Genomic DNA, 24,722 nt, shown 5'->3' on the forward strand with positions numbered 1-24,722 from the left:
TTCTGTTTGTGAGGTCTTACTTGGGTTGTACTCTGTATGTTGAGCCAGGTTTGAGCCCTTTGTTCATTTTGTCTCTGGCAGGCTTTAGCCTGAATCCCGCCTATGGCTCCAGTGTGTCTGGAAAGACAGGATGTGAGGGAGGGTCCCAAAACTCCCCTGTCCTTTGTCTCTAGGAGTGCTTGAATGCAGCCATTCCTGTTAGGACAGCCACCCTGCTTTGTGATTGACAGCCTAGGCATGAATGGGAGAAACCTGCTTAAAAGGTGAGGGTTTTGGGACGAGAGGCAGAGTCGACCACTGGAAGAAATACCCGACGAAGAAAGCGTGAACAAAGCTTGCTGCATCCTCCTGGACCTTTGAATTGCCCGGTGAAGACCTGCAACTGTGCTGAAACTCATTTATCAATTGGACAGAGAAGCTCTGGAAGGGACGACTTCTTCCCTTGGGATTAGTTGGTCCTACTAATCCCAAGACTAACTCCACTGGACCATCTTCCCTGACTGGCTGTACTTCTTCGCTGCTGCAAGAACTGAGTTCCATGGGTCGAGAAATCCATAGTCGAGTGCAACGTCTGAAATCCGGCCACAAGCTCCAGGAGGACCCTCCAAAAGCATGACAACCAGAGCTAGAGTCCCCTCACCAGAGTGCAGGACCCAAGGAGTTAAGTAAGCCCAACCGGTATCTGAGATCCATGACGGTGCTCTTTACCAAGCGCTGAAAGCCATAAAGTGCTGCTGAACCGAAAATGGCCCATAGCTGCCAACAACCTCCAAACTACTGCCGCAGGAGCCCTCGAGACATCCTCTCTTGTCCCTAGGACTGAGGCTCAGGAACACAGGGTCTGCACCTTTGTAACAGGACAAAATCCAGCTGGACTAGTCTTCAAACCAGAGGTACTGTTTAGACTTGGGGTACTTACCTCTTTGTCTTTTAGCTGTGCTCTTCTCAGCCGGGAATTGCACTGGCTTACCTTTAGAGTTGATTCCAACTCTGCTTTTCACAGGTTTAACAGTTTGTGACTCTACAAGTGATTTTTAAAAACTCTCTATCTTTGTACAAGACTTTTATCTAAGAAGTGCCTCAGGTCCATAGACTGGTGCAAATTGACTTTGGCTGTCCTGGCTCCCTGCAGACTCTTGTAACCCATTGACTTTGATATTGCTGTCCCTCATAGGTGGTAACTTGTTTTAAACTGTTATTGCTGGGAAAGGCTTGTCTAGATTTCATTGGAAGCATAACTGTCATCACATATACTGAGAACCTGTTTAACGATTTTCCTTCCTTAAACTTTTTCTTTTTGCGTGCCATTACTGTCCTTGTGATTGAAGTCACCTCAGGGTGTAGGAATTGTGCAAGAAGCATATACCCAAAGATTATCCACTGGCAAGATTGTGTGTATTACCCTTTGGGAGACAACAGTAACCTTGACCTCCCCAACCTTTGGAGTTGTACCACAACAGGTTGGTAGTGTGGCTGAGCAGCCAAGCTTATCTCAAGAGGGGTCAATGTGAGCAGTAGTGTTCTAACACAGAGGTCTACAGTGACAAGTATTCAAATAAACTCTTACAATCAAGGTTTCATGATTAAAAAAATTATTTAACAGTCAGATCAATAAGCCTTCTGCAGAAGGGTCAATATATAAGTAACACACAAATACACTCCGAAATACACACTGTTTCTCTAAATCAGCAAGTACCCATTTGGGATGGCACACAGACACTTCTTACACCCTCAGGTGTCTAAAATAATAGGACACTGTGGACATTAATATATCACTGGTACATAATAAATAAATACTGCAATCAAGAGACCACTTATGTCATATGTAACCATTTAATCAAGCTTACGTACAATTTCTTGTAACAGCACCTTGATGCCTGTGGGCTGCAAGTGCGCTATACAAATAAATATATTTGAGAGAAATATTGAGTTTGGTGTCAAAGAAAAGGGTTTGGGAATAAAGCAAAGGTTAAACAAATATTCTGAAGCAGGTAAGTACTTTTGAACCCCCAATGCAAAGTCAATGAATCCTTTCCTGGAGGAAAGGTAAAGCACAGAGTCAGAGATGAGTCTTTCAGGGAGCCAGGACAGCCAATGTCAAGTTAGCAAAAGTCTAGGTGAGCTGGAGCACTACTTGCAGGTAAGAAAGTCTTGCACAATGTTTTAGAAGTCTTTGTAGAAAAAGTAGAATCAATGTAGGGCCACTAGCTGTTAAGCTTGTGAAGGGCAAAGCTGCAAGCAACTGCAACAGCAACCAAAACAAGTCTCAACTGAGAACAGGTAAGGTTGCAACAACAAGAAGTAAGTCCCCTTAATTTTACAGTACCTTTGGTTAGAAGAAATGGTTCCAGCTAGCTTCCGTTCCTGTGTAGCTCTGCAGATCCTGTTGTTCCTGGTCCTGAGTCGTGGGGACAAGAGGGAGGATGTCTGAGGACTCCTGCACTACAATGGGAAGGTCAGTGGCAGCAATGGGCAAACTTAAATTCATCGGCACTTTGCAGTTTTGGCTCCTCGTGTCTCAGCAACTAGCAACACTGTGGTTCTCGGCTACCACTTTGGACTTTCCTCGCATCTGAGGTCCAGAACTCTGAGGTGGTTCAGGCTTGGTCAGTCCTACTTCCTGGGAGTCCGGAGGATCATCCTGAAGCTTCGGGTCCGACTTAAAAGTGATGCACGCTATCTGGTGTTCCTCTCCCTGGCACTTCGGTTCCAGAAGCAGCAGCATTGGAACCACAGCCAGCTCCGAGAAGCTGTCCAGACAAGTTCACTTTGGGGGTTGATTGGTCCCATCAACCCAAGCGGAGAAGTCATCTTTGCAGAGCTTCTCTAGTCAAGGCGATTTAGGAGCTTCAGCACAGTGGCAGGGCTTCACCGGGCAAACCAATGGTCCAAGAGTTGCAGCAGGTGTCTCTTCCAAGTTCCTCTTCGGATTCCTTCGTCCAGTGGTCGACTCTGCCTTCGAAGACAAAACGCCTCACTGTTAGGACAGTTTTTTTTCCGAAGTGCTACCCAACTTCCTCAAAACCATTCAACTGAAACAGTACAAGACTCCACTCTCAGTATAAGGCTGTACCACCAGAGTACATGCTAGCTTAGACAGAGCAGCGAGGGTTATCTTAGGAGGGAGAGGGGGCTGTAGAATCAGTACAAATGAAATTGTAATACAAATGGTCCAAAAAAACACAAACACTATGTATGTAAAATAAATGATTTATTTCAATCCAAGTAGGCCCAGAAAAATATAGGGGTAAATGAGTACTATCACACCTTATATGTAATCACAATAAAAACCCAGCACTATACTTGAAGGTACACAGACTAAGTATAAACCTTATTTGGAACACTTAACAGTAGTTCGAGTGAAGTCAAACCTTTTCATACACATTCAGTATAGGTCACACCTATTCTTGGGGAGTAAAAACCAATGCTTACTTTCACAATTACATTCAGTAATGCAAGGGCAGTAGACCCTACCAGTTGTAATGTGACTCTCAGTACAAATCACATAATCAGTCAACTGGACAATATACTTTTTGTGAATAGTGGAACACTTATTCCAGGTGCAGTAAAAACCTAGAACTACTTTTGTGATAACACACAGTTATACGAGGCGAGTAAAACCTAAGGCTGTAATATTCAATTACAGGCACTTTTGAGATCAGTGAAAGATGAGCAGTAACTCTTGTAACTTATTTTTGAATGGCACACAGCTAACTCAAGGTAAGTAAAATACATATACTTTTTTAATCTCACATTGAGGTCCAGGTTAGATATTTCCCAGCTATTCAAGTAACTTATGTATGACTTATAGGTTGCAGGTCGAGAGAAGAGACGGTGCTCTACTCAGACGTACATTTGTTACTGACAAAGGCAGAACATCAACCACCGGAACCTGTGTCCGTGTTTTTGCAAATAGCCAAGTTCATATGCCATTGAATGGACTAGTGTAAAATCCGAGACAAATTGAGACGGGTCGAAACAAGATACTTAAAGAAACAAACGCCTTTTTGAAAGGGAACACTGGATGTTAAATTGTTGCAACACCCAGTGTCCAATCAAGCTCAATAGTCCAAATCACAGTTTACGGACCGCAGATGTGCCGTTTTGTGAAATGGGGAACAAGATTGACCTTCTAGAAGTAACCGTTGTCCTGAAGATGGCCCAATACTAATCTGTGTAATCACTGTTGACATGAGTGGTATACTATTACGAGCCGAAACATATGTCGACTGATAAGGGAAAATCCAATTTCTTTTTCCTATGTCGTGTATGCATATTCATAATTACTGTTATGCTCAAACTTTTTTCAACTTTAGCACTCCCCTGTTAGAATAGAAATACGATGACTGAATGGTATGATTGAGGATCACTATTGACAGATGTTTGTAATGTTTTAATATGTTTTTATAAGAATAAAAAGAGATCGATTTTTTGTAAAAGTTGTATTGTTCGAACAACTTCTTCCCATTAAGGCAGATACCTTGCGAATAAAATATCAAGGTGCACTTTTTCCATTACCTGTGTCCCGTACAGGACTAAAAGAGAGGAGTAGTCAATCTGTACTTCCTATATTTCTCTCTCCTAGACTTTCCCTTCTAACAGATCTGACCCCCCGTGAACAAAAAATTAGGGAACACCCATTTAGTGAAACCTGATTTATAAGGGACAGTTAGAACCCACAGACTTTTCTTGTGTCTGTCTACAAAAGTACAGGGAAAGCAGAACCCAATCTTACACTTTACTGAATGACTCAGTTATTCTAGGTAGGCAACAACCTAATGAAGACTTATTCTGGACAGGTTAACAGCAAGTCAGGGGAAGCAAGACCCAGTTGGGGGACACTCATACAATTATCCTGCAGGAATAACCTGGTGAAACCAACACATTACTTTTGGGAATAGGCACAACCTAATCACAGGAGAGTAATATACATTCACATCTACTTTCCCTGGTTCTTGGAGCATGAGTGTTCTCAGTGGCAGAAGGAGGGTCACTAGGGACTAGTGACCAACACAGTGTCAGAATAGGTTCTTAAGTAGCAAACGTCAGAGTTCCTTAGGAAGACTGGGCAAACGGGTGAGTATTTTACTTTAGAGTTAGAAGAGAGCCCAGGGGCTTCACAGAAGACACCCTAGCAGGATTCTAGCAGTGCGACTGGGTGCACTGGATGAGAGGCCTCCCCATCACAGAAAACACCCCATAACTACACAGAAATCCTAATAGACTTAAGGCAAGTACATACCCAAGCCAACACAGTACCTCCGCTATGAAGAAGATTTTGCAGCAGGACGACTTCAGGATCTGCAGCCAAATACTTGGTCGGTGGATTCCTTGTCGTGGTGACCGAAAACAGGACCTTGGAAAGGACTTTGCAACAGGGATCGATGGCGAAGGCTCTAGGCAAGGTTTTTGTCGCGGCTGAATGCAGTTCTGCGGATTTGGTGCCTTTTCAAGGAGCACAGAAGACAAAAAATTGCGGTTGACTTCTCGTTACTAAGGTCCAACACTCTGAGGACACTTTTCAGACTTGATTCGCGTCTCTTGAGATCCACCAGAATGCCCACAAAGTTTCTGCGTGATTCGGAAGAACGTGCACCGCACAGTGGCTCGAGGTCCCAGGTATTGGGGTATTGCAGCAACGCAAGGTCGCAGCAACGCGTGGGATGGCACAAACTGCAGGTCTTCTTTGGTTTAGCGGGTCCCACTAGGCGCTGGGTCAGGGTTGTCGTTTTTGGAGTCCCGGGGTTGATTGGAGGAAGGGCTACATCAGGCTCAGGTTACACAGCGGGCTCTCCGGTCGCTGGAAATAGTCTCTACCGCTTTTCCATCATCATCCTCCTCCTCTTTGGTTTCAGTTCCAGTGGTTGGCTTCACTTCACCTTCCAGGTTCGCAGTATTTAACAGGAACTACAGCACAACTTCTGAATTCTCTCCCTGCATTTTACAACACTTTGCAGTGCGGTTGTCCAATAAGGACAGCCAGCCCCCCACTGGGATTTGTCCCCATTCAGGCAAGGAGGAAGACCAAGGGCTGTGGAGTTTTGGACTCCTCCCTCGCTTCCTGCCTTCACAGACAGACTGTAGCCTGGGCGGGGAGTCTACAGGACTCCCGTCATAGATAAAAATCACACAAAGGAATTTCCCACCCTGTATGTCGGGGGAAGGAACAAGAAAAGACAAGAAACGCTAAAATGGCGATAAAAGAAGACCGGGGACATTTTGATAAAATAATCACCCTTAAGGTGCCTTTACTGCAGCTGTGAACACAGCCCGCGGTAATGGAGCACCAAATTAATACAAGGTATCACTGCCACCAGCCATTGAAAGTAAGCTTGTCCCTGTAACTTAATTGTTAGTTTTAGCGTGAAAGGGGATACATTGCATATCCCCAGCACTCCATATAAGGTGGAGGTGCTGGCTTTACAAAATAAAATGTATAAGGGATCCAAAGATCCTTTCTACCCTTGGGAACTGTAGTTCTCAAGTTTAGCAAAAGAAATTTAAAAGGGGAGGCCCTAGGGCAACCCAGCAACATCAGGCACTTATTGCCAAGAAATTGTTAAAGAGTATAACTTTAAAAATACACTATGGAGAGTCAAAAACATGACACCCTTAAAAAGAGTAAAAGATCCTGTGAGTGTGGAAAAAGGTTCCCACTCACTGAGGTATTAACGAAAAATATCCCACTAGTAAATCAAAAAGTTCTGGGGTGACCCAGGTCAGGAAGATTTACCAGTTCTGTGAAAATCTTACCCAACAATCGCCTTTTATGCAGGTTTCTCCCCTTCATTCCAGCCTAGCTGTTAATCACACAGCAGGAGGCTGTCCTCCAAGGACAGCCAGTCGGTAATCACCTTTTGGGTGCAATCCTGTAACCAAGGGGATTAAGCACAGGGCGTTTCGGGCACCTCCATCACTTCCTGCCCCTGCAAGACATCCTGGAGCCAGAATTCCGCCAAAGACCAAACGAACAAAGGGACCAAACCTGGTTTGGCACACAGAGTAAATCTCAAGAAGGACCTTTCCAACAAGAAATGGCGAAAAAAGATTGTGGCCATTTGGTGCCTTACTGCGAACACTGTCCGCGGCAAAGACACATAATGGTAGTAAAAAGTACACCACAGCCACCAGCCATTAATTGTAGAAAGGGGAACATAAAAATGTTACATGAGAAACTAGACAAAGGGGATACTAAGTAACCCCTGCAGCACCCTATTGTAAGATAGTGTGTACTGGGTCTAGAAATTTACAAATGTAAGCAAAGTCAATTTCACTTAACTGTTCTTGGAAACAGCAGTTATCTAAGAAAACATATTCAAACCTTGGGGAAATCTGAAAGACTTCCCTGTGCCACTGCACTGAAGGTGCTGTGTGCCACAATGTAAAAAGATGATGCCTATGGAGTTTGTCAGACTCCAAAACCAAAAGAGAAACTTAGTCCAAATGGCAGTAAAAATAGAGTGGAAAAAAGGTCTCACTCGTTCCAGGTTAGAGATTAAAAGTCCTAAAGTCAAGCAAAATGAGCTGGGGGGTCTCTAAGGTAGAAGGGAATTAGCACATTTCTGAGAATTCTCCCTAACATCTACTAACTTGTTTGATTCTGAAAAGTATTTTTAAAGTATATTTACATTGTTACATGAATTGCCTTTCTAACAAATGCTTATTTAAAACTTGATAAATAATTATTTATAACTGAAACCTTGTGCGTTACTTAGTTACTTGTATTGACGAATTTCATTGCTACAGCTCTACAGCTCACAGCTTACCCCTCTTGAGGTAGGCGTGGCCGCTCAGTCACGCTACCAACTTGTGTAGTGCAGACCTATACTAAAAGGTGGGTTACCTAATTCCAAGCAGGTAAGGGTTGTGTAGTTTCACACAGTGTGACTGCATCAATTGTTACCTAACACCAGGGAGGAGTCCAGAGTCCGCCATGCAGTGCTACGCAACCGATTTGCTTGAGGTGAGTCTGTTCCAGGGTTAAGTGTTAATTGCTACTGTTGAGCCTTGCCACCTTCCGTGGTTGTGTAATGTGTACTGCTGTGTATTCATTATTCATGAGCATGTGAATCCATGCCAGACCCCATAATAGAGAAGGTTTAAGTTAATTAAATGTAACTATTGTTCTCAAGCATGGTTCTGGCATGGATTCACATGCGAACACTCCCTCCGGCTCTTCTGCGTTTCTTCTTGGTCATACTGCCACTTTACGTACTTACCAAATCTGAAGAAGGCTGCCAGAGGCGGGGCTTAGGGAGAGGTCATGGATGGTGACAGTATGACCCAGAGGACAGTGATTGGTTTAGAGGAGAAATACAGTATGAAAGTGAAAGCTTTTTCTCTTAGAGGATTCCCAGCCTGACGGGGAATATTAATGAGCATGTTAACCCATGCCAGACCCATGCTGGAGAACAACAGTTACAGGAAAGTAACTTAAACCTTCCCAGACAGTTATAGGTTCAGTGTGTACCATGTTAAGCCTAAACTTGTTATGTAAATTAACATCCAATCTACCCCCCTCTCCGCCCAAAACTCCTAGCATGGTTAACTTTGATATGCTTTAGTTGCCAAATTAGTCAGTTTGGGATTGGGCATAGGAGAAAGCCAATTATCAGATAAAACAATTTCAAGTTGATTGTCCATTACAGCATGAGTTTTACTGCAGATCTAGCATTAATAGACACATTTGAAAAACATGTTTGTGTTCTGCAAGATGGCCAATGTTCCTATGAGGCCTTTGGGGGAGGTAGGCTTATTCAATTTGAGGAAGTATGATTGTTTTGTACTGAGGACTAGATGGAATATAGTCCCCAAAAACAATATAATACAGCAAAACCAATGGGCATTAAAGTGGCAACACCCAAGGTGTAACGAGGACCAGCCGTGTATGGCGGCAAAAGGGAGCAGTCCTTATCTGTAGACCTTAAATGCACGTCCGGCGCTGCATACCTCTAACCATCATTATGAAAGAAAGCAAGGCAGTGTAGCCCTGCCACATGAAGTTGGTGTGTACATTAGCAATACAGAATTGCAAGCTCCTGCTGCACTGCTGGAGACTGGACAGCATTTGTCTGCTGTCCTTAAGTGCTGCTAATTGCTGGGACCATCAGGCTGGAGTTTGTTGCTGCTCTACATGTGCAGACACTTTCAATGGCCTTTCCTATGTTCCAGAGTCCTGATAGGACAGTTTAGTGGATCCTGTGCTGCTGCTGTTCTGCCATTTACCAGCTAGTCTTCATTGCTAGATTTGTCCCCCCACCAGTGACAGTCTTTTTAAATGAAACCTTAACCGGAACCTGTGGAAAAAGCGGACACTGCAACTCACTAATGCACTCTTATTACCTTGTTCTTTTCTTCAACTTCCAGCAGCCGTGTGTGCATCTTTAGGGTCTTTGGACTCCTACTCCACTGTTGGCTTTCTTGTTCATTCTCTGGGGACTTCACTTGCAGACCCTCTTGCCGGAGCAATGGGACTGATACAACCTTTGTGGTCCTTCAAGAGCTGCTTGCTTGTCAACTTCTAGTCTGGATTTCATCTGGTCTGGTCCATAATCATCATAAACCCAAATATTGCCTCCTCATATAGTTTTTCCTTCTACTCTGTGGCGGCATATTGAATATATACCCAGTTTGTTCCTCTGGACAAATCTTTCTATCTAAACTTTGACAAAGCATCTAAAGATTTCCTTAAATTGTGATGAATACTTATTTAGATCACCTTGTGTCTTTTAGAGATACTTTACTGTTTTTAATTCTCTTCTGATATTTCTCAGTACTTAACGTGCCTGTAAATACTAATTTTTCTCCAACATGGGGAATTAATATTCATGAATATTCCCTGTCGTCAGGCCGGGAATCCTCGGTAAAAGAAAAACTTTTCACTTTCACTTACAAACTGTATTTCCCCTTTAAACCAATCGCTGTCCCCTGGGGTCATAATGCCCCCATCCAATGGCAGTCCTCTCCTTAAGCCTCTCCTCTGGCTCTAGCCTCTCCTCTGGCTCTAGCCTCTCCTCTGGCATCTGCAGATTTTTACAGCATGCTTGTTCAGACGGATTTCTGAACTCTTACCTGGTGGGCAGAGGTTCAGAAGGCCAGCCTTGTTTCTTGGAACAGGGTAACCTTCTGGACAAGCCAGACAAATCAAAGTATCATTGGCTGCGGTCAAGACTAGGTCTCAGGAGGGGTGAGGGTTACTGAAAGATCTCAATGAGCACACAGAGTAAAGGAAACTTACAAATCACTCCCAGTCAGGTGTGTATATAAAACCTATATGTACATTTATTTCAAGCCCATTGAAAGTTAATCACACAATGATAATCACAGTAATACTTTTAGATCAATGCAATCCTATCTAAATACATATAGACAAGAGCCAGGGGTTAATGCAAGAAATGGATCCACTACCTATAAGGGGAAGGAAGCAGGTAGTTCAAAGAGTCTTTAGGCAGTACGACATCAATCACAATCCTAACTGAAAGACAGTCCAGTCCCTAAGATGAGGGGAGCCTAATGCTCATATGTACGTGCAATACTGGCGCACACATAATTGCAGATGGGCGAAAACAGGGTCTCTTCAAGGGTCTGTAGCAGCTCAGGAAGGTGGGTGAGGTGATGAAGAATAAGTTCCCACTATTCGAGGAGGGTCTCCTCTTCAGGGCAGAACATGTTCCAAGAGTTGGGAATAGTTTGCACTAGCAAGGAAAAGGAGGGGGACCCTCAGGAGCCACCCGTGCGTAAAAAGGGTTGGATGCGCTAGGGGTCACCGGTAAGGGCTTTTGTTGGTACTTACCGCCTCCTGGTGCACTCCGGACAAAACTTTGGCAGTCGAGTCCAATTCGGTTGCAGATTCAAATGCAACAATTTCTGAGGCTCTACGGCAAAGAAACATTGATTCCCAAATGGGACAGTGGCGATTTCTCTGCTCCTGGTGGATGGATCAGGACACTTTAACTGCAGCAGGCTTCAGGGGCAAGAAGGGCACAAAATCAGCGAACCTGCAAAGTTCATCACCACAGCTGGGCGACACGGTAACCGAATTCACTCCATTTCAGACTCTCGCTCTTTACTTCAGATCTGGGAATGGCAAGTGTATGAAATTCGGTGTGAGAGTGCTGTGAACACAGAGCTAGCAACGTACCAAGTTTCGAGTGTCTCCTCGAAACAGCGGTGGTATCAGGGAAAAGGTCCTGTGTAAGCTGGTCAGCCCACTGGTTGGCCCAGGGACACTTCCGTGAAGGCTTACTTGCAGTGTTTGAAGAAGGTGCCAAGAATAGTTGGTCCCACTATTCCAATGGGTCGATGCGCCTTTGCAGACCTTTTAGGACAACCGAACCTTGTTGCATGGCCATTTTGAAACCAGGTCACCTTTCTGTGCCAAACACGGTTAACGTGGTTTGCATGGCAAGAAATTGTTAAAAATACATGAAAAGATAAGCTGCCACCAGCCCTGTCCATAGCACATCCAAACTTCTAAAAAATCCTTTGAGAGTATCTAGGGCCTTTGGAAATGACTAGAGACTCCAAGTGCACTGTACTGTAAGGTACTTGGTGCACTTGTCACATGTTGCAGAAAAGTTGCAACAAAGACTAAGGGAAACAGTCTCCCAGTACTGACTGTCTTTAAGGGCATGTCAGTTTCCCCATAACAAAGTGAGCAAAATGCCCAGGGGAGTGCAGCATAAGGCTGTGCTCCTCTGGTAAAGTCAGTCTATGGTGTTTTAAACTAAGCAAAAAGTTGTGGGGGTCACAACTGGAGGGAAAATTACACATGAAATGGAAATCTTTCCTAACAACGCTTCAGTGTTGGGTGTCTTAGAGTTTTGCCCTGTGAGCTACTTTTACATTTTTGTTCTAAAAAGAGCCTGTGTGCTCTTTTCTCCAACTGCCGACAGCAGGGATCCGTTGTCGGTGAATTTCAGCGCCCCTCAAGGGCAAAGATCGTCGAAATTTCTTTGAAGTTTCCAGGAAGCAATCAGGCCTACTTCTTGCGCTCTGACCATGATGGAAGAGAAGGAAGGAAGATCCCTCTTCAGGCCCTGCACCAAGTGCGGTTTACGGAACGTTTTTGTGGAGGACAAACCCCTCCAATGCCTCTGTCTTCATCTGGACCACAATGAATGAGAGTGCGAGATCTGCCACTTCTTCTCCAAGAAGACTATGAAGGATCGTCATAGTAGACTGGCGACATAGCTGAACGCCAAGGCTTCTGCCCCAAGCAGGGTCATGCCTCGCCCAGGACCGGCCAGTCCGAGGAGTGGGCTTCTAAGTCCTTCGAGGGTGCCTCACCCGTGGGAGCCCATGACAAGACCAAGCACTGCAAGTTCGGTTTCATCGGGGTCGCTGCGCAAGCGGGTCCGCGATGGACAGGGCGTGATCAACATCACCACCAGCTTCCATCGCCGGCCAGCAATCGAGCTCCTACTCGAAAAGGAAATCGTCCAACCCGGCTAATGTGCAAGAGAAGCCAGGGACAGAGGAGAGGCCGTCCGAACTGCCCAAGAAGGACCAAGCAGCTCAGGAGAAGTCTTTGTCGATGATGGAGCTAGTGGTGGCAGCTCTCACGAAGGCGAAAGGGGCTGACCCCGTAAAGGTAACCCCCACAGCACCGAAGGTATCCCTGCCGCTGTAGGACGTAGAGCATGACGATGACGACGCAGGCCCTAGTGTTCCGATCATGCCACTCATCTAAGGGATGTATCTCGGGACATCCTGTTGACCCTCCACACTTTGGCGTCAGAGATGCAGAAGAGGATGCCGCAGGGCCCGGTTCCTATGCCCCCTCCGCTCCCAGTCCTCCGATCAGCCTCCGGCAAAGAAGAGGTTAACTCGTCCTCATAGTTTTCAGTACCTCCGGACAGCGAGGAGATGATGGACGCTAGGGGAATGAAGGTAATTTATACCGCAGCATCCACCATCAAGGCATCCAACGCACTGGCAAACCTAGCCAGGTACAACCAGGAGCTGTGAAACAAGCTGGGCCTGATTCTGGAGTTTCTCCCCGACGACAAGAGGATGGAGGCAATCACACTCTTCCAGGAGGGAGAGGTAGCGTCGGATCACGCCATCATGGTGGCATTGGACATTGCTGACAGTTTTCCGGCAGATGGGGAACAGTGTCTGCCTTTCTCGTCTGGGCTGGTTGAAGGCCACACATTTCCACCAGGAGGTCCAGGTGAGGCTGTTGGACATGCCTTTCAACGGAGATAAACATTTTGGGAAGGTCGTTGATGAGTCCCTTCAGGCCATCAATGCGGATACAGAGACAGCCCGTTCCCTGGGCACGCTCTAGCAGCACCGCTCTTCCGTTTGCTCTTCCAAAGGAAAGTCGAGCAGGTCGTCAAAAAGGATTTTCCTCGTACCACCAAACGTCAAGATCCACAACTCAGGAAGCCTACAGAGGCCATCCCCGGTGGAAGGACAGCTGACTGGTTTCGTCAGCGAGTGGGGAAAAGCTCACCACTGACAGATGGGTGCTGGACTCTCTCGTCCAAGGGCATACCCTGGAGTTTAAATTATCTGAAGTCCTGCTTGACGCCGTCGTAGAACGTGGTGTTCCTAGGAGACAGACTCGGCACCGTCTCCTGCCTAGTGTCGCCCTCGGAGGAGAGTAGCAGCCTTTCAGGAGACAGTGCGATGGCGCCGAACTCCTAATACCTGAAATTTTCAGATGCCACCAACCGAGGAGCCTGGGGGATGCGTTCACCTTCTCGTGGGAAGGCCGGTTTCTGTGCACGTTTCCTCCGTTGCCTCTCCTGCTACGAGTCATCAATGCACTCAGACTGTGCCAATGCAGGATGATACTCATCCACCAGCGTGCCCAAGGCAGATTTGGTATCCGGACCTTCTCAGCCTGTCAGCATCGCCTCTGGGAAAGCTGCCGGTGTTTCCAGATCTTCTCACCAGAAAAGGAGGCACAATCCTTCAACACGACCCAGGATCGGTGACCCTGAGGACTTGACTCCTGCAGCCGTAGTCTTTGGGGGATATGCATTGCCGTCAGACTGTATGGAGGTCCTTGCCAGGGCGTTGTCGACTTTGAAGTGCTACGGTCACAAATGGAAGCATTTCGCAATGTGGTGCCGGTCTCGGAAGAGTCATGGCCAAGGTCATGGCCAAGCAGATTATTCCATACTTGCTATCCTTGGTCGGGGCCGGACTGGCGCATGCCTCCATCAAAGTACATCTGGCGGCTATCTCCCGCTACACCAGGTCCCCAAGAAGATCTTCACTTTGGTCTCATCGACTTGTCAGGGAGTTCCTCAAAGGCCCAGCGTAGGAACTCAACGTGGTGCTGATGAGGCTCATGGGGGGGCCCCCTTCGAGGCTATGCATCAGGCGCCTCTTGTGGAAAACTGCTTTCCTTGTGGCAGTCACCTCTGCCAGGAGGGTGGGTGAGATCCAGGCCCTATCCTGCAAGCAGCCGTATCAGACTTTCCACAAATCGAGGGTGGTGCTGCAGACTTACCCCTCTTTCATGCCAAAGGTCCCGTTGGGATTCCACCTCAACAAGCCTTTGATTTTACATCTGTTTTTCCCGGTGCCCTTGTCACTGGCTGAAAGGGCCTTGCACTTGCTAGACGTTGCTTTTGCCTTGAAGTTCTATGTAACATGCACAAAGAATTTCGGAAGACTTCTCAACTGTTTTGTGAACTTTTGTCCTGAGAACCATGACACGGCCTTGTCGAAGTCTTCCATCCCAAGGTGGCTCACCAGCTGCATCACCGACTGCCATTGGTTGGCGAACCCACCAATGCCCAGAGAGCCCACTCCACTAGAGCGATTGCTGCGACAATGGCGTTCCTATCTGGTGTGCCCTTGCTGGACATCTGCAGGGCTGCTACCTGGTGATCCACGCTCACCTTCACAAAGTTCTACTGCGTCTACAGGGATTCCAGGGAGGAGTCCAGAGTCGTCCAAGCAGTGCTCTGCAACCTGTTAGCTTGAGGTGAATCTCTTTGAGAGGTTAGAGTTCATTACTTCTGAGCCTTGCCACCACCCGTGGTGGTGTAATGTTGTACTGCTATGTATTCGTTATTCATGATCATGTGAATTCATGCCAGACCCCATGCTGGAGAAGGAACAAGTTACTTACCTGTAACTATTGTTCTCCAGCATGTGTCTCGCATGGATTCACATGCGAACCCTCCCTCTGACGTCTCTGCGGCTCTTCTAGGTCATACTGCCACTTTACATGCTTACCAAATCTGATGATGGCTGCCAGAGGAGGGGCTTAGTGAGAGGACTGTCATTGGATGGGGGCAGTATGACCCAGAGGACAGTGATTGGTTTAAAGGAGAAATACAGTTTGTAAGTGAAAGTGAAACTGTTTTTGTTTTTTACCGAGGATTCCCGGCCTGACTGGGATATGAATCCATGCCAGACCCATGCTGGAGAACAACAGTTCCAGGTAAGCAACTTGTTCCTTCATTCATAACATTATATAAATTGTATATTTTTCTGTAGATATATCTTGTGGAAATGATTTTTGTGTGTAAACACTGCTGCAGATAAGTATTGCAACACTCATTTTTGCTGTGTAAAAACAGGCGCATACTCCCCAAAAAATCAAATGGGTAGAACAAAGTCTCAGTAAATAATAGTAAACTTGAAAGCAATTGTTCTACATAATATAAAAAGTTGTATACAAAGATATACGTTTATACTTTGATTATTTGTTTGCGCAGGTTGGTTGGATATTTACTGATCTTGTCTCGGAAGACACCCGGATAGGCACTGTTAAATACAGTAGAAACAAGGTAAGCAACACATTTCGTTTCTGCTAAAGCAGTGATTTTTGTTTACAACATTAACCGTTTTTCAGTGTGGAATGTTTCATACAAATGTGGCTTTACCTTGAAGTAATTTACCTAGTCCAAAAGCCCTCTTAAACACAACCTGTACCTTAACCACTCTCCGCTCACCTCAGGTGCTTTGGGCTTACTCTGTAAAAGCAGTATATCTCTGGGTGAACAAACATCTTTGGCTGTATATATTTAAATAATGGATGCACACATGTAAATCAGTAAGTCAGATATTAATGGAACATTTCATGATTATTTATTATCGGCTTTAAGTGTCTTTTCAGAACCACTAGTAATGATGTAATGTTCTGCGAAGCCAAGCTTAGTGGGCCTGAAAAGCTTTCACACAAATGTAACCAGGTTCTCACTTGATAACAAGGCTGAGCAGTACAATTGATATACACAAGAGCTTGTCAAGCAACGGATTGTCCACACAAGGAAGTACACACATTCTTTTATTTTTTTAGCAAAACGTAAGCATGAAGTCCAAATACTAAAAGGTAAGAAACAATATATTCACATATACAACCAGTTTGTGGCCCAAAATGGGACACACTCCATACTCTAGGATTTACAGTTTCAAATAGCCACACTATGAAAATGACCAAGTGAGAGGAAACCATGTATGTTAAAACAAAATATCATAGGCTTTAGAATGCTATAAGAAAGGGGTGACAGCTTGGGGTCTCTGCCTTGTACTGGCTGAAAACATCTCTGGTTGAAGGTGTACCAGCTTAGCTAGAGGCAGCAGCAGAGGTGAAGCTCACGACGAAGGACTTTGCCCACAAGGTGCTTCAGACGAATGCAGAGTGCCTGGCAAACTGAGCTCGGTGCGGTGGAGGCTGAGGTGGGTGTTAGGCAAGATTGTATGTAGTAACCTTGTGGGAGACTACACCAGCCTTGTCCTCTTGGGTATAGGTAACCCAACCTTTGGTGTATAGGTGTACTGCACAAGTTGGTAGAGTGACTGAGCAGCCAGGCTTATCTCAAGAGGGGTCAATGTCAACTGTAGGGTTGTAACAAGAGATTCACAGTGACGAGTATTCAAATAACACTTGTACTCAAGGTTTCTTGATTAAATAATTATTAATTGAACCGTTTTAAAATAAGACTTCTTTAGAAAGGGCAATTGGAAACAATATAATACACTTCAAAAATACACTCCTTCAGTTAAGTAGATACCTTTTTGGGATGTCACACGAACACTTCCTACACACTCAGGTGACTTCAATAACTACGGTGCTGTGGATATTGATTTATCACTTTGACACTTAAATGCAATACTTGAGTTATGGTATAAAGGAAAAGGTTAGGGAAGGATACAAAGGTTAACAAGTTTCTCAAACAGGTTAGCACTTTTCAATCCTCCCAGTGTAATATAGGTTAACCCTTTCCCAGTTATATAAGTAAATGATGTATGACTTTATGGAGGGACAGATCAACACAGTCATAGGGTAAGATGAGTCTTCAGGGAGCCAGGACAGCCAATGTCAATTGAGCAAAGTCTAGGTGGAGCCGAGGCACTTCTTGAAGATAGTCAAAAGTCTTGCACAATGTTAGAGAGTTTTGTTGCAAAATAAATCACTGTGTTGGGCCACAAGCTGGGAGGCTTGTGAAGAGCAAAGATGCAAGCAACTCTTCAAAGGGCAGCCAATACAAGTCTCCAGTGAGAGCAAGCAAGCTACACACAACAAGAGGGAAGTACACCTAGTTTCACAGTACCTTGAGTCTGAAGAAAAAGGTCCCAGCTGGCTTCTGTTCCTGTTGTAGTCCTGCAGATCCTGTTAATCCTGTGCCTCAGTCGTGGGGACAAGAGGAAGGACGTCTGGGGACTCCTGCACTACGGTTTGAAGGTCAGCGGCAGCAATGGGCTTACTCCAGATCAGTGGTACTTTGCGGTTTCAGCTACCGGCAAATGGTACCATCACGATTCTCAGACACTTGATGGGGTCCAGCACTCTGTTGAGGTGGCTCAAGCTTGGGTCATCCTGCTTTGAGGGAGTCCAGAGGATCTTCTTGAAGGTCTGGTCTGCTTAAAAACGATGCACTCGATTCTGGTGTTTGTCTTCTTCGATACGGCTGGAACGGAGTGCCAGAAGTACAGCCAGCAGGGAGAGGGGTTCCAGTCAAGTTAGTCTTGGGGTCGATTGGTCCCACCAACCCAAGGGGAGAAGTCGTCCTTTCCGGGCTTCTCTAGTCGATTAGAAATTCTGAGCTTCAGCACTGCAGCAGGGCTTCACCTGGCAAACCAATGGTCCAGGAGGGTGCAACAAGCTTCTTTTCCAGGTTATTCTTTGGTTCCTTGGTCCAGTGGTCAGCTTTGCCTTCCTTGCAAAAGACCTCGCATTTTATGCAATACTCTCCCATTCATTCGCAGCCTAGCTGTCACTCGCACAGCAGGGTGGCTGTCCTCCGAAGGACAGCTAGCTGGCCAATCACCTTTGGGTGCATTCCTGTAACCAAGGAGACTAGGCACAGGGAGTTTCGGAACCTCCCTTGCTTCCTGGCCTGCCAGACACGCTGGAGCCAGAGGTGGGCTTCACCAGTGAATCCCGCCAAAGACCAAACAAACAAAAGGGCCAAACCTGATTTGGCGCGCAGAGTAAATCTCAAGAAGGACCTTTCCAACAAGAAATGGCGAAGAAAGAAGACCGGGCCATTTTGACAAAATGGGCACCCATGAGTGCATTACTGCACCTGAGGATTCAGCCTGCGGTAAAAACGCACAATGGTAGGAAAAAATAAACCAATGCCACCAGCCATTCATTGTAGAAAGGGTTACATAAAAATGGTACATGAGAAGGTAGACAAAGGGGATAAAAAGTAACCCCTCCAGCACTCAATGTAAGAAGGGTGTGCTGGGTCTACAAAGAGAAAAAGGTAAGTCAAGTCAATTTCACTTTACTACTCTTGGAAACAGTAGTTTATCCAAGAGAAGGTAGTTAAACCTTAAGAGAAATCCAAAGGACTTCTGTGACACTGTACTGCGGGTAATGTGTGTGATGTCTATGGCGTTTATCAGACTCCAAAACCAAAAGAAACACAGGGTTAAATTAAAGAAAAATACATGAGTGGGAAAAAGGTCTCGCTCTCCAGGATAAACATTAATTCTCCAGCATGGGGTCTGGCATGGATTCACATGCTCATGAATATTCCCCGTCGTCAGGCTGGGAATCCTCGGTAAAGAAAAAACCAGTATCAGTTTCGTTTCTGATCTGTCTTTCGTAGTAGTAACCAATCACTGATCTCTGCGTCATACTGACCACAGCCAATGACTGCCCTATACCTAAGCCCCGCCTCTGGCAGCCATCTTCAGATTTTTACCGCACGTTCAAGTGTTGGGATCCTCGTGCTATTGCTCTCGAGCGTTAGTGCTATTTTTTCACGTTTTTTCTCAAAAACTTAGATTTTTAGGTCAAAGAGAGCCTCAAGCTCCACCGTTACTTCATCCGATCAACGGGGACCCGTGTCGGATTCGTCTACGCCCCTCAAGGGTGAAGATTTCGTCGAGCCACGCTTTTGGAGGACTCCAGAAGTTTCTCAGGCCCATCTCGGACATGGCCCAGGAGAAGGGAAGCTTGACGCCCAGAAAGCTGTTCAGGGTCTGCCCTGGATGCCAGCTTCAGAATGTCTTTAAGGAGGACGAACACTCCTTTTGTCTTTACTACCTACATGAGGACAAGACGCACGTGGAGAAGGACTGTGCGTTTTGCGGCAATATGTCGGAGCGGACCATGAAGGACCGCCATCAACGTCTCGCCAACTGGCTGGAAGGGAAGAGCCCGTCAGGCGAGAAGAAGAAGAAGAAATCCGAGCGGTCTTCTAAGACCTTTGAGGACGCCCCGGCGACGGGGGTCCAACACAAGGCCAAGCACCGCGAGTCCGCTGGCACCGGGAGCGCCGAACGGTCGGGAACTACGGGCGCCAGGCAGGGCGCATCCTCCCCGGCACCATCAACCACGAGCCAACGCTCTGGTTCGGGTAAGGGGAAGGCCGAGCACCCGGCGAAGCTCCTGGAGAGGCCCCGGTCGAGCTCGAAGGCCCCATCGGAGGGAGAGCGAGGCAGTGTCCCTCCCCCCAAGGAGAAGGCGGTGAGCGCACCTAAGGTGGTGAAAGCCTTAATCCTTCCGGCCAAGGCCTCTATCGAGACAGTCGCGGCGGCCCTGGCTCAGCCTGTGGAGGCTACACAAGTGGTGGCGACCTCGGGGCTCAGAGTCTCCCTGCCACCGCGGAGGGAGTCCTCTTTTATGCCCATCGACAGGACCCCCGTGAAACCTCCGACGGAGAAGAAAAAGGGGTGGCAGGAGGTCGTCGTGGATTCGGCCTCAACCTCTGAGGAAGAGCTGATCGAGGTCTTAAGCCACGGCGTTGGCGTGGAAGAAGACCAGCCCTTCGGGAGGGATCCCGACGTAGGAGACGACGATAACCTCGAGGGTGCCGACGGGGCCCCTGACCGCACGTCGGACTCCCCTCAACCAGCGCCGCAAGACAACTCGGCGGCCATTTTGTTGGCTATACAGTCCTTATGCTCGGAGATAAGGACGAGACTGCCGTTACCACCAGTGGAGGAACCGCTCCCGACGGGGGACCCGGAGCCAGGCCCTTCTGGGAGCCCTCCCCCTTAGAGAAGGATTCATCCTCCACCTCCTTTTCAGCCATCGCGCCCTGTTCAGCCCTCCTCCCCGTCCACGACTCGTGGGGATGATACGGGGACTGACACGGCCGCGACGGGTACGGACGAATAGGTTTACGACGAGGATCTGCCGTCGTCACCTCCCACCCGGGCTTCCCCGCCCGACGAGATTGGATCGTTTCACTCCATGATCGCCAGGGCATCCGAGCTCTTCCAGCTCTGCCCGGAAGAGAAGAAGGAAGGTTTACTTTATTAACGGCGCAAGGCCAAGAGGAAGACGGTCCTCTCCGTGCCTCTACTGGACGGTATTAGGGATGAGGGCCTCGCCCTCCTCAAGAACCCATCCACGACGCCGGCTAGAAGGGATTGGTACGAGAAGAAGTACCGGGTCCCGGACGCGGCCCCCTTGTGCCTCCGGGCACGGCCCCCTTGTGCCTCTGGGCACAGCCGACCCCAGACTCCGTCGTCTCCGCGGCGGCCAGGAAGAAAGCGGGGGGGGTGCGGCCTCTACGTCGACTTCCCCGCCGGACGGGGAGGGAAAGAAATTGGATACGATGGGACGCAGGGTCATCTCGTCTGCAGCGACGACGATTAAGGCGGCCAACGCCTTGGCTATCGTAGCCCGCTACGACAGGGAGCTGTGGTACAAACTGGCTCCCCTGCTGGACTTCCTACCGGACGATAAGAGGGCGGATGCCCTAGAGATCTTGCAGGAAGGAGAGGTGGCGTCGGACCACGCCATTGCGACGGACATCGCTGACACTGGATTTCGCCAGTTGGGCAACGGCGTGTGCCTTAGGCGGCGTGGATGGCTCAAGGCTACTGACTTCTGTCAAGAAGTGCAGACCAGAGTCTTGGACATGCCGTTCGATGGAAACAACCTGTTTGGGAAAACAGTGGACGATTCCCTTCAAGCCATCAAAGCAGACACGGAGACGGCCCGGGCTCTTGGGATTCTCCAGCAACGGCGGCCGCCCTTTTGGAGCGGCGGAGGCAAACAGGGTGCCTCCAAAGGTTCCGGCGGCGGATTTTCCACCTACCGTCAAGCGGCCCGTTCGTCGTCGCAGGAAGCTTACAGGGGACGAGGCAAGTCAGGCGAACCCCGCCGTCGTCGCCAAGGAGGTCAAGGCGGCAAAGCCTCGTCGAAGCAGGACTGAACCGGCCGTGGGGTCGGGCCCCCACCGAAGCACCCCGGTGGGAGGCCAGCTGGCGAGCTTCGTCAGCGTGTGGGAGTCCATCTCCACCGACCGTTGGGTGCTGGTGTAGCCCAGGGTCACGCGCTCGAGTTTCAAAAAAGGTGCCCGCACGTCCCCCCTGTGGCCAGGAAAGAACATCACGTCCCTCAACTTCTCTTGGAGGTAAAGGCGATGCTCAGGAAGGGCGCCATCGAGCTTGTCCCAAAGAGGCTTCGGGGCTCCGGAGTTTACTCAAGATACTTCCTTGTGAAGAAGAAGACGGGAGGATGGCGTCCCATCCTGGACCTACGACGACTGAACAAATTCATCAAGGCACAGAAGTTCCGGATGGTCACCCTCCAACACGTCCTGGGTCAGCTGGAGGAGGGCGATTTCCTGTCGTCGTTGGATTTGGAGGATGTCTACTTCCATATTCCCATCCTAAAGGGACACCGAAAGTTTCTCAGGTTCGTGGTCCAAGGGCGTCACTATCAGTTCAGAGCCCTTCCCTTCGGACTAAGGTCGGCACCCCGGGTGTTCACCAAGTGCCTCGCACCGGTGGCGGCGCAGCTGCGCCGAGAGGGGATCCACATCTACCCCTACCTGGACGACTGGCTCATCCGAGCCAAGACGAGGGAGCTCGCCGTGGAGCACACGGCAAGGACCGTCCAACTTCTCACGGACCTGGGATTCCCCATAAACTACGCCAAGTCCCACCTGGTGCCCGCGCAAGACGTACTGTTTCTGGGAGCGAAGCTCGACACAGTGTCGCTTCTGGCCTCTCCGTCGGAGGAAAGGACGAGGGCCATTCTGGGCAAGGTGCAGCGGATGCTGGTTGCGGACGCGGCCAGAGTGAGGTCCATCAAGTCCCTCCTCGGAATGATGTCTTCTTGCATTTACCTCATCCCCCTGTGCAGGCTCCGGATGCGCCCGTTGCAGGAGTTCCTGGACGCGCGCTGGATCCAGACGACGGGCAGCTTCGAGGAGAGGATCACACTCGACGAGAGCTTCCGACGAGCGATCCGGTGGTGGGGCACCCGCGCACATCTGACGGCGGGCATGGACTTCCAGACCCCCGGCCACCAGGAGACAGTGACCACGGATGCCTCCCTGGAAGGGTGGGGAGCGCACACCGAAAGTCTGCACGCGAGAGGCCTTTGGCTCCCGACGGAGAAGTCCCTCCATATCAACGTCCTGGAGCTCCGTGCAGTGTTTTGGGCCCTCAGGTCCTTCCTTCCGTCCCTCAAGGGCAAGGTGGTGAGGATCTTCACCGACACCACCACCACCATGTTCTACATCAGGAAACAGGGTGGAACCAGGTCCCCAGCCCTGTCCGGGGAGGCGCAGGATCTGTGGCATTGGGCCGTCGCCCAAAGGATGTTTCTGGTGCCGTTTCATCTGGCAGGGATAAAAAACACCATCGCCGACTCACTCAGCAGGAAGCTGCGCTCGTGCCACGAGTGGGAACTACGACAGGATCTAGAGGACCGCCTCTTCAGACGGTGGGGCACACCCCAGATCGATCTGTTCGCGACGGCGACGAACTCCAAGTGCCGGAGGTTCGCCAGCAGGTTTCCCCAGCCGAGGAGCATGGGCGATGCTTTCTCGTTCCCCTGGGAGGGCCTGTTTCTATACGCGTTCCCTCCATTGCCATTGCTGATCCGGCTCATCAACCAGCTCAAGAGGTCACGGTGCAGGATGATCCTCGTCACACCTGCGTGGCCGAGGCAGATATGGTTCCCGGACCTTCTGGACTTGTCAGCGTCCCTGTCAATCAAGCTGCCAGTGGACGCGGATCTGCTCTCCAGGGAAGGAGGCGCCATCCTCCATCACAACCCGAAGTCGCTGAACTTGCAGGCCTGGCTCCTGCAGCGTTAGTTTGGAGGATACGACATACCGGCCGACTGCAGAGAGGTTCTTGCAAAGGCCAGGGCGTCCTCAACTCTTAAATGCTACGGACACAAATGGAAGAGGTTCTCTGTCTGGTGCCACGCACAGAAGATTAACCCTCTGCGGTTTACGGCTCCCCAAGTACTGCCGTACCTACTGACGCTGGCCAAAGCTGGACTGGCGCACGCGTCCATCAAGATTCATCTTGCTGCGATCTCCCGATACACCAGAACCACGGGGCGGACGTCTTTGTGGTCTCATCGTCTGGTGAAAGAGTTCATGAAGGGACTGTTCAGATCGTTCCCGCCGGTGAAGGCTCCGGCCCCGGCGTGGGAGCTCAACGTGGTGCTGACCAAGCTCATGGGACCTCCGTTCGAGCCTCTACACTCGGCTCCGTTGAAGTTCTTGTCGTGGAAAACAGCGTTTCTTGTGGCCAACACCTCCGCACGACGGGTGGGAGAGATCCAGGCCCTTTCCTGCAAGGCCCCGTACTTGACTTTTCACGACACGAGGGTAGTGCTCAGGACGCACCCCTCCTTCATGCCCAAGGTGCCGTCGGACTTCCACCTCATCGAACCCTTGGTGTTGTCTGTTTTCTTCCCGTCGCCTTTGTCGCCGGCTGAAAGGACTTTGCACTCGCTGGATGTGGTTAGAGCGCTGAAGTTCTACGTGGACCGCGCAAAGGGTTTTCGGAAGACGTCACAACTCTTTGTGAACTTTGGACCTGTCAATCAGGGGAAGGCTCTCTCGAAGGCTTCCATTTCCAGATGGCTCTCCGGCTGTATCATGTGCTGTCATCGGTTGGCAAACCGACCGCTGCCTGGCCGTCCGAGAGCCCATTCCACCAGAGCGATCGCAGCTACCACGGCGTTCCTATCTGGTGTGCCCTTGCTGGACATCTGCAGGGCTGCTACGTGGAGGTCGACGCACACCTTCACGAAATTCTACTGCGTCGATCGGGATTCCAGGGAGGAGTCCAGGGTCGGCCAAGCAGTGCTGCGCAACCTGTTCGCCTAAGGTGAGCCTGGTGAGGAGGTAAGATTTGCTTAATGTTGAGTTTGATGTGATGCTTAATGTTGAGCCTTTGCCACCTCCCGTGGTTGTGCATGTGTGTACTGCTATGTATTCTTTATTCATGAGCATGTGAATCCATGCCAGACCCCATGCTGGAGAAGGAACAAGTTACTTACCTGTAACTGTTGTTCTCCAGCATGGGTCTGG

The 24,722-nt window shown here is 48.8% G+C and overlaps 1 protein-coding gene across 1 annotated transcript in view; it reads left to right on the forward strand.

Annotated features, from left to right (window-relative positions):
• The window catches only part of NPLOC4 (NPL4 homolog, ubiquitin recognition factor), an 847,851-nt gene that overhangs the window by 249,813 nt on the left and 573,316 nt on the right, over positions 1-24,722 (forward strand). The window contains exon 10 of the mRNA XM_069655142.1: positions 15,687-15,758. Coding sequence (XP_069511243.1) covers positions 15,687-15,758 — 72 coding nt within the window. The remainder of the gene's footprint in view (positions 1-15,686; positions 15,759-24,722) is intronic.

This window comes from Ambystoma mexicanum, chromosome 3q (assembly GCF_040938575.1).
Source record: "Ambystoma mexicanum isolate Mex_15411 chromosome 3q, UKY_AmexF1_1, whole genome shotgun sequence".
Lineage (NCBI taxonomy): Eukaryota > Metazoa > Chordata > Amphibia > Caudata > Ambystomatidae > Ambystoma > Ambystoma mexicanum.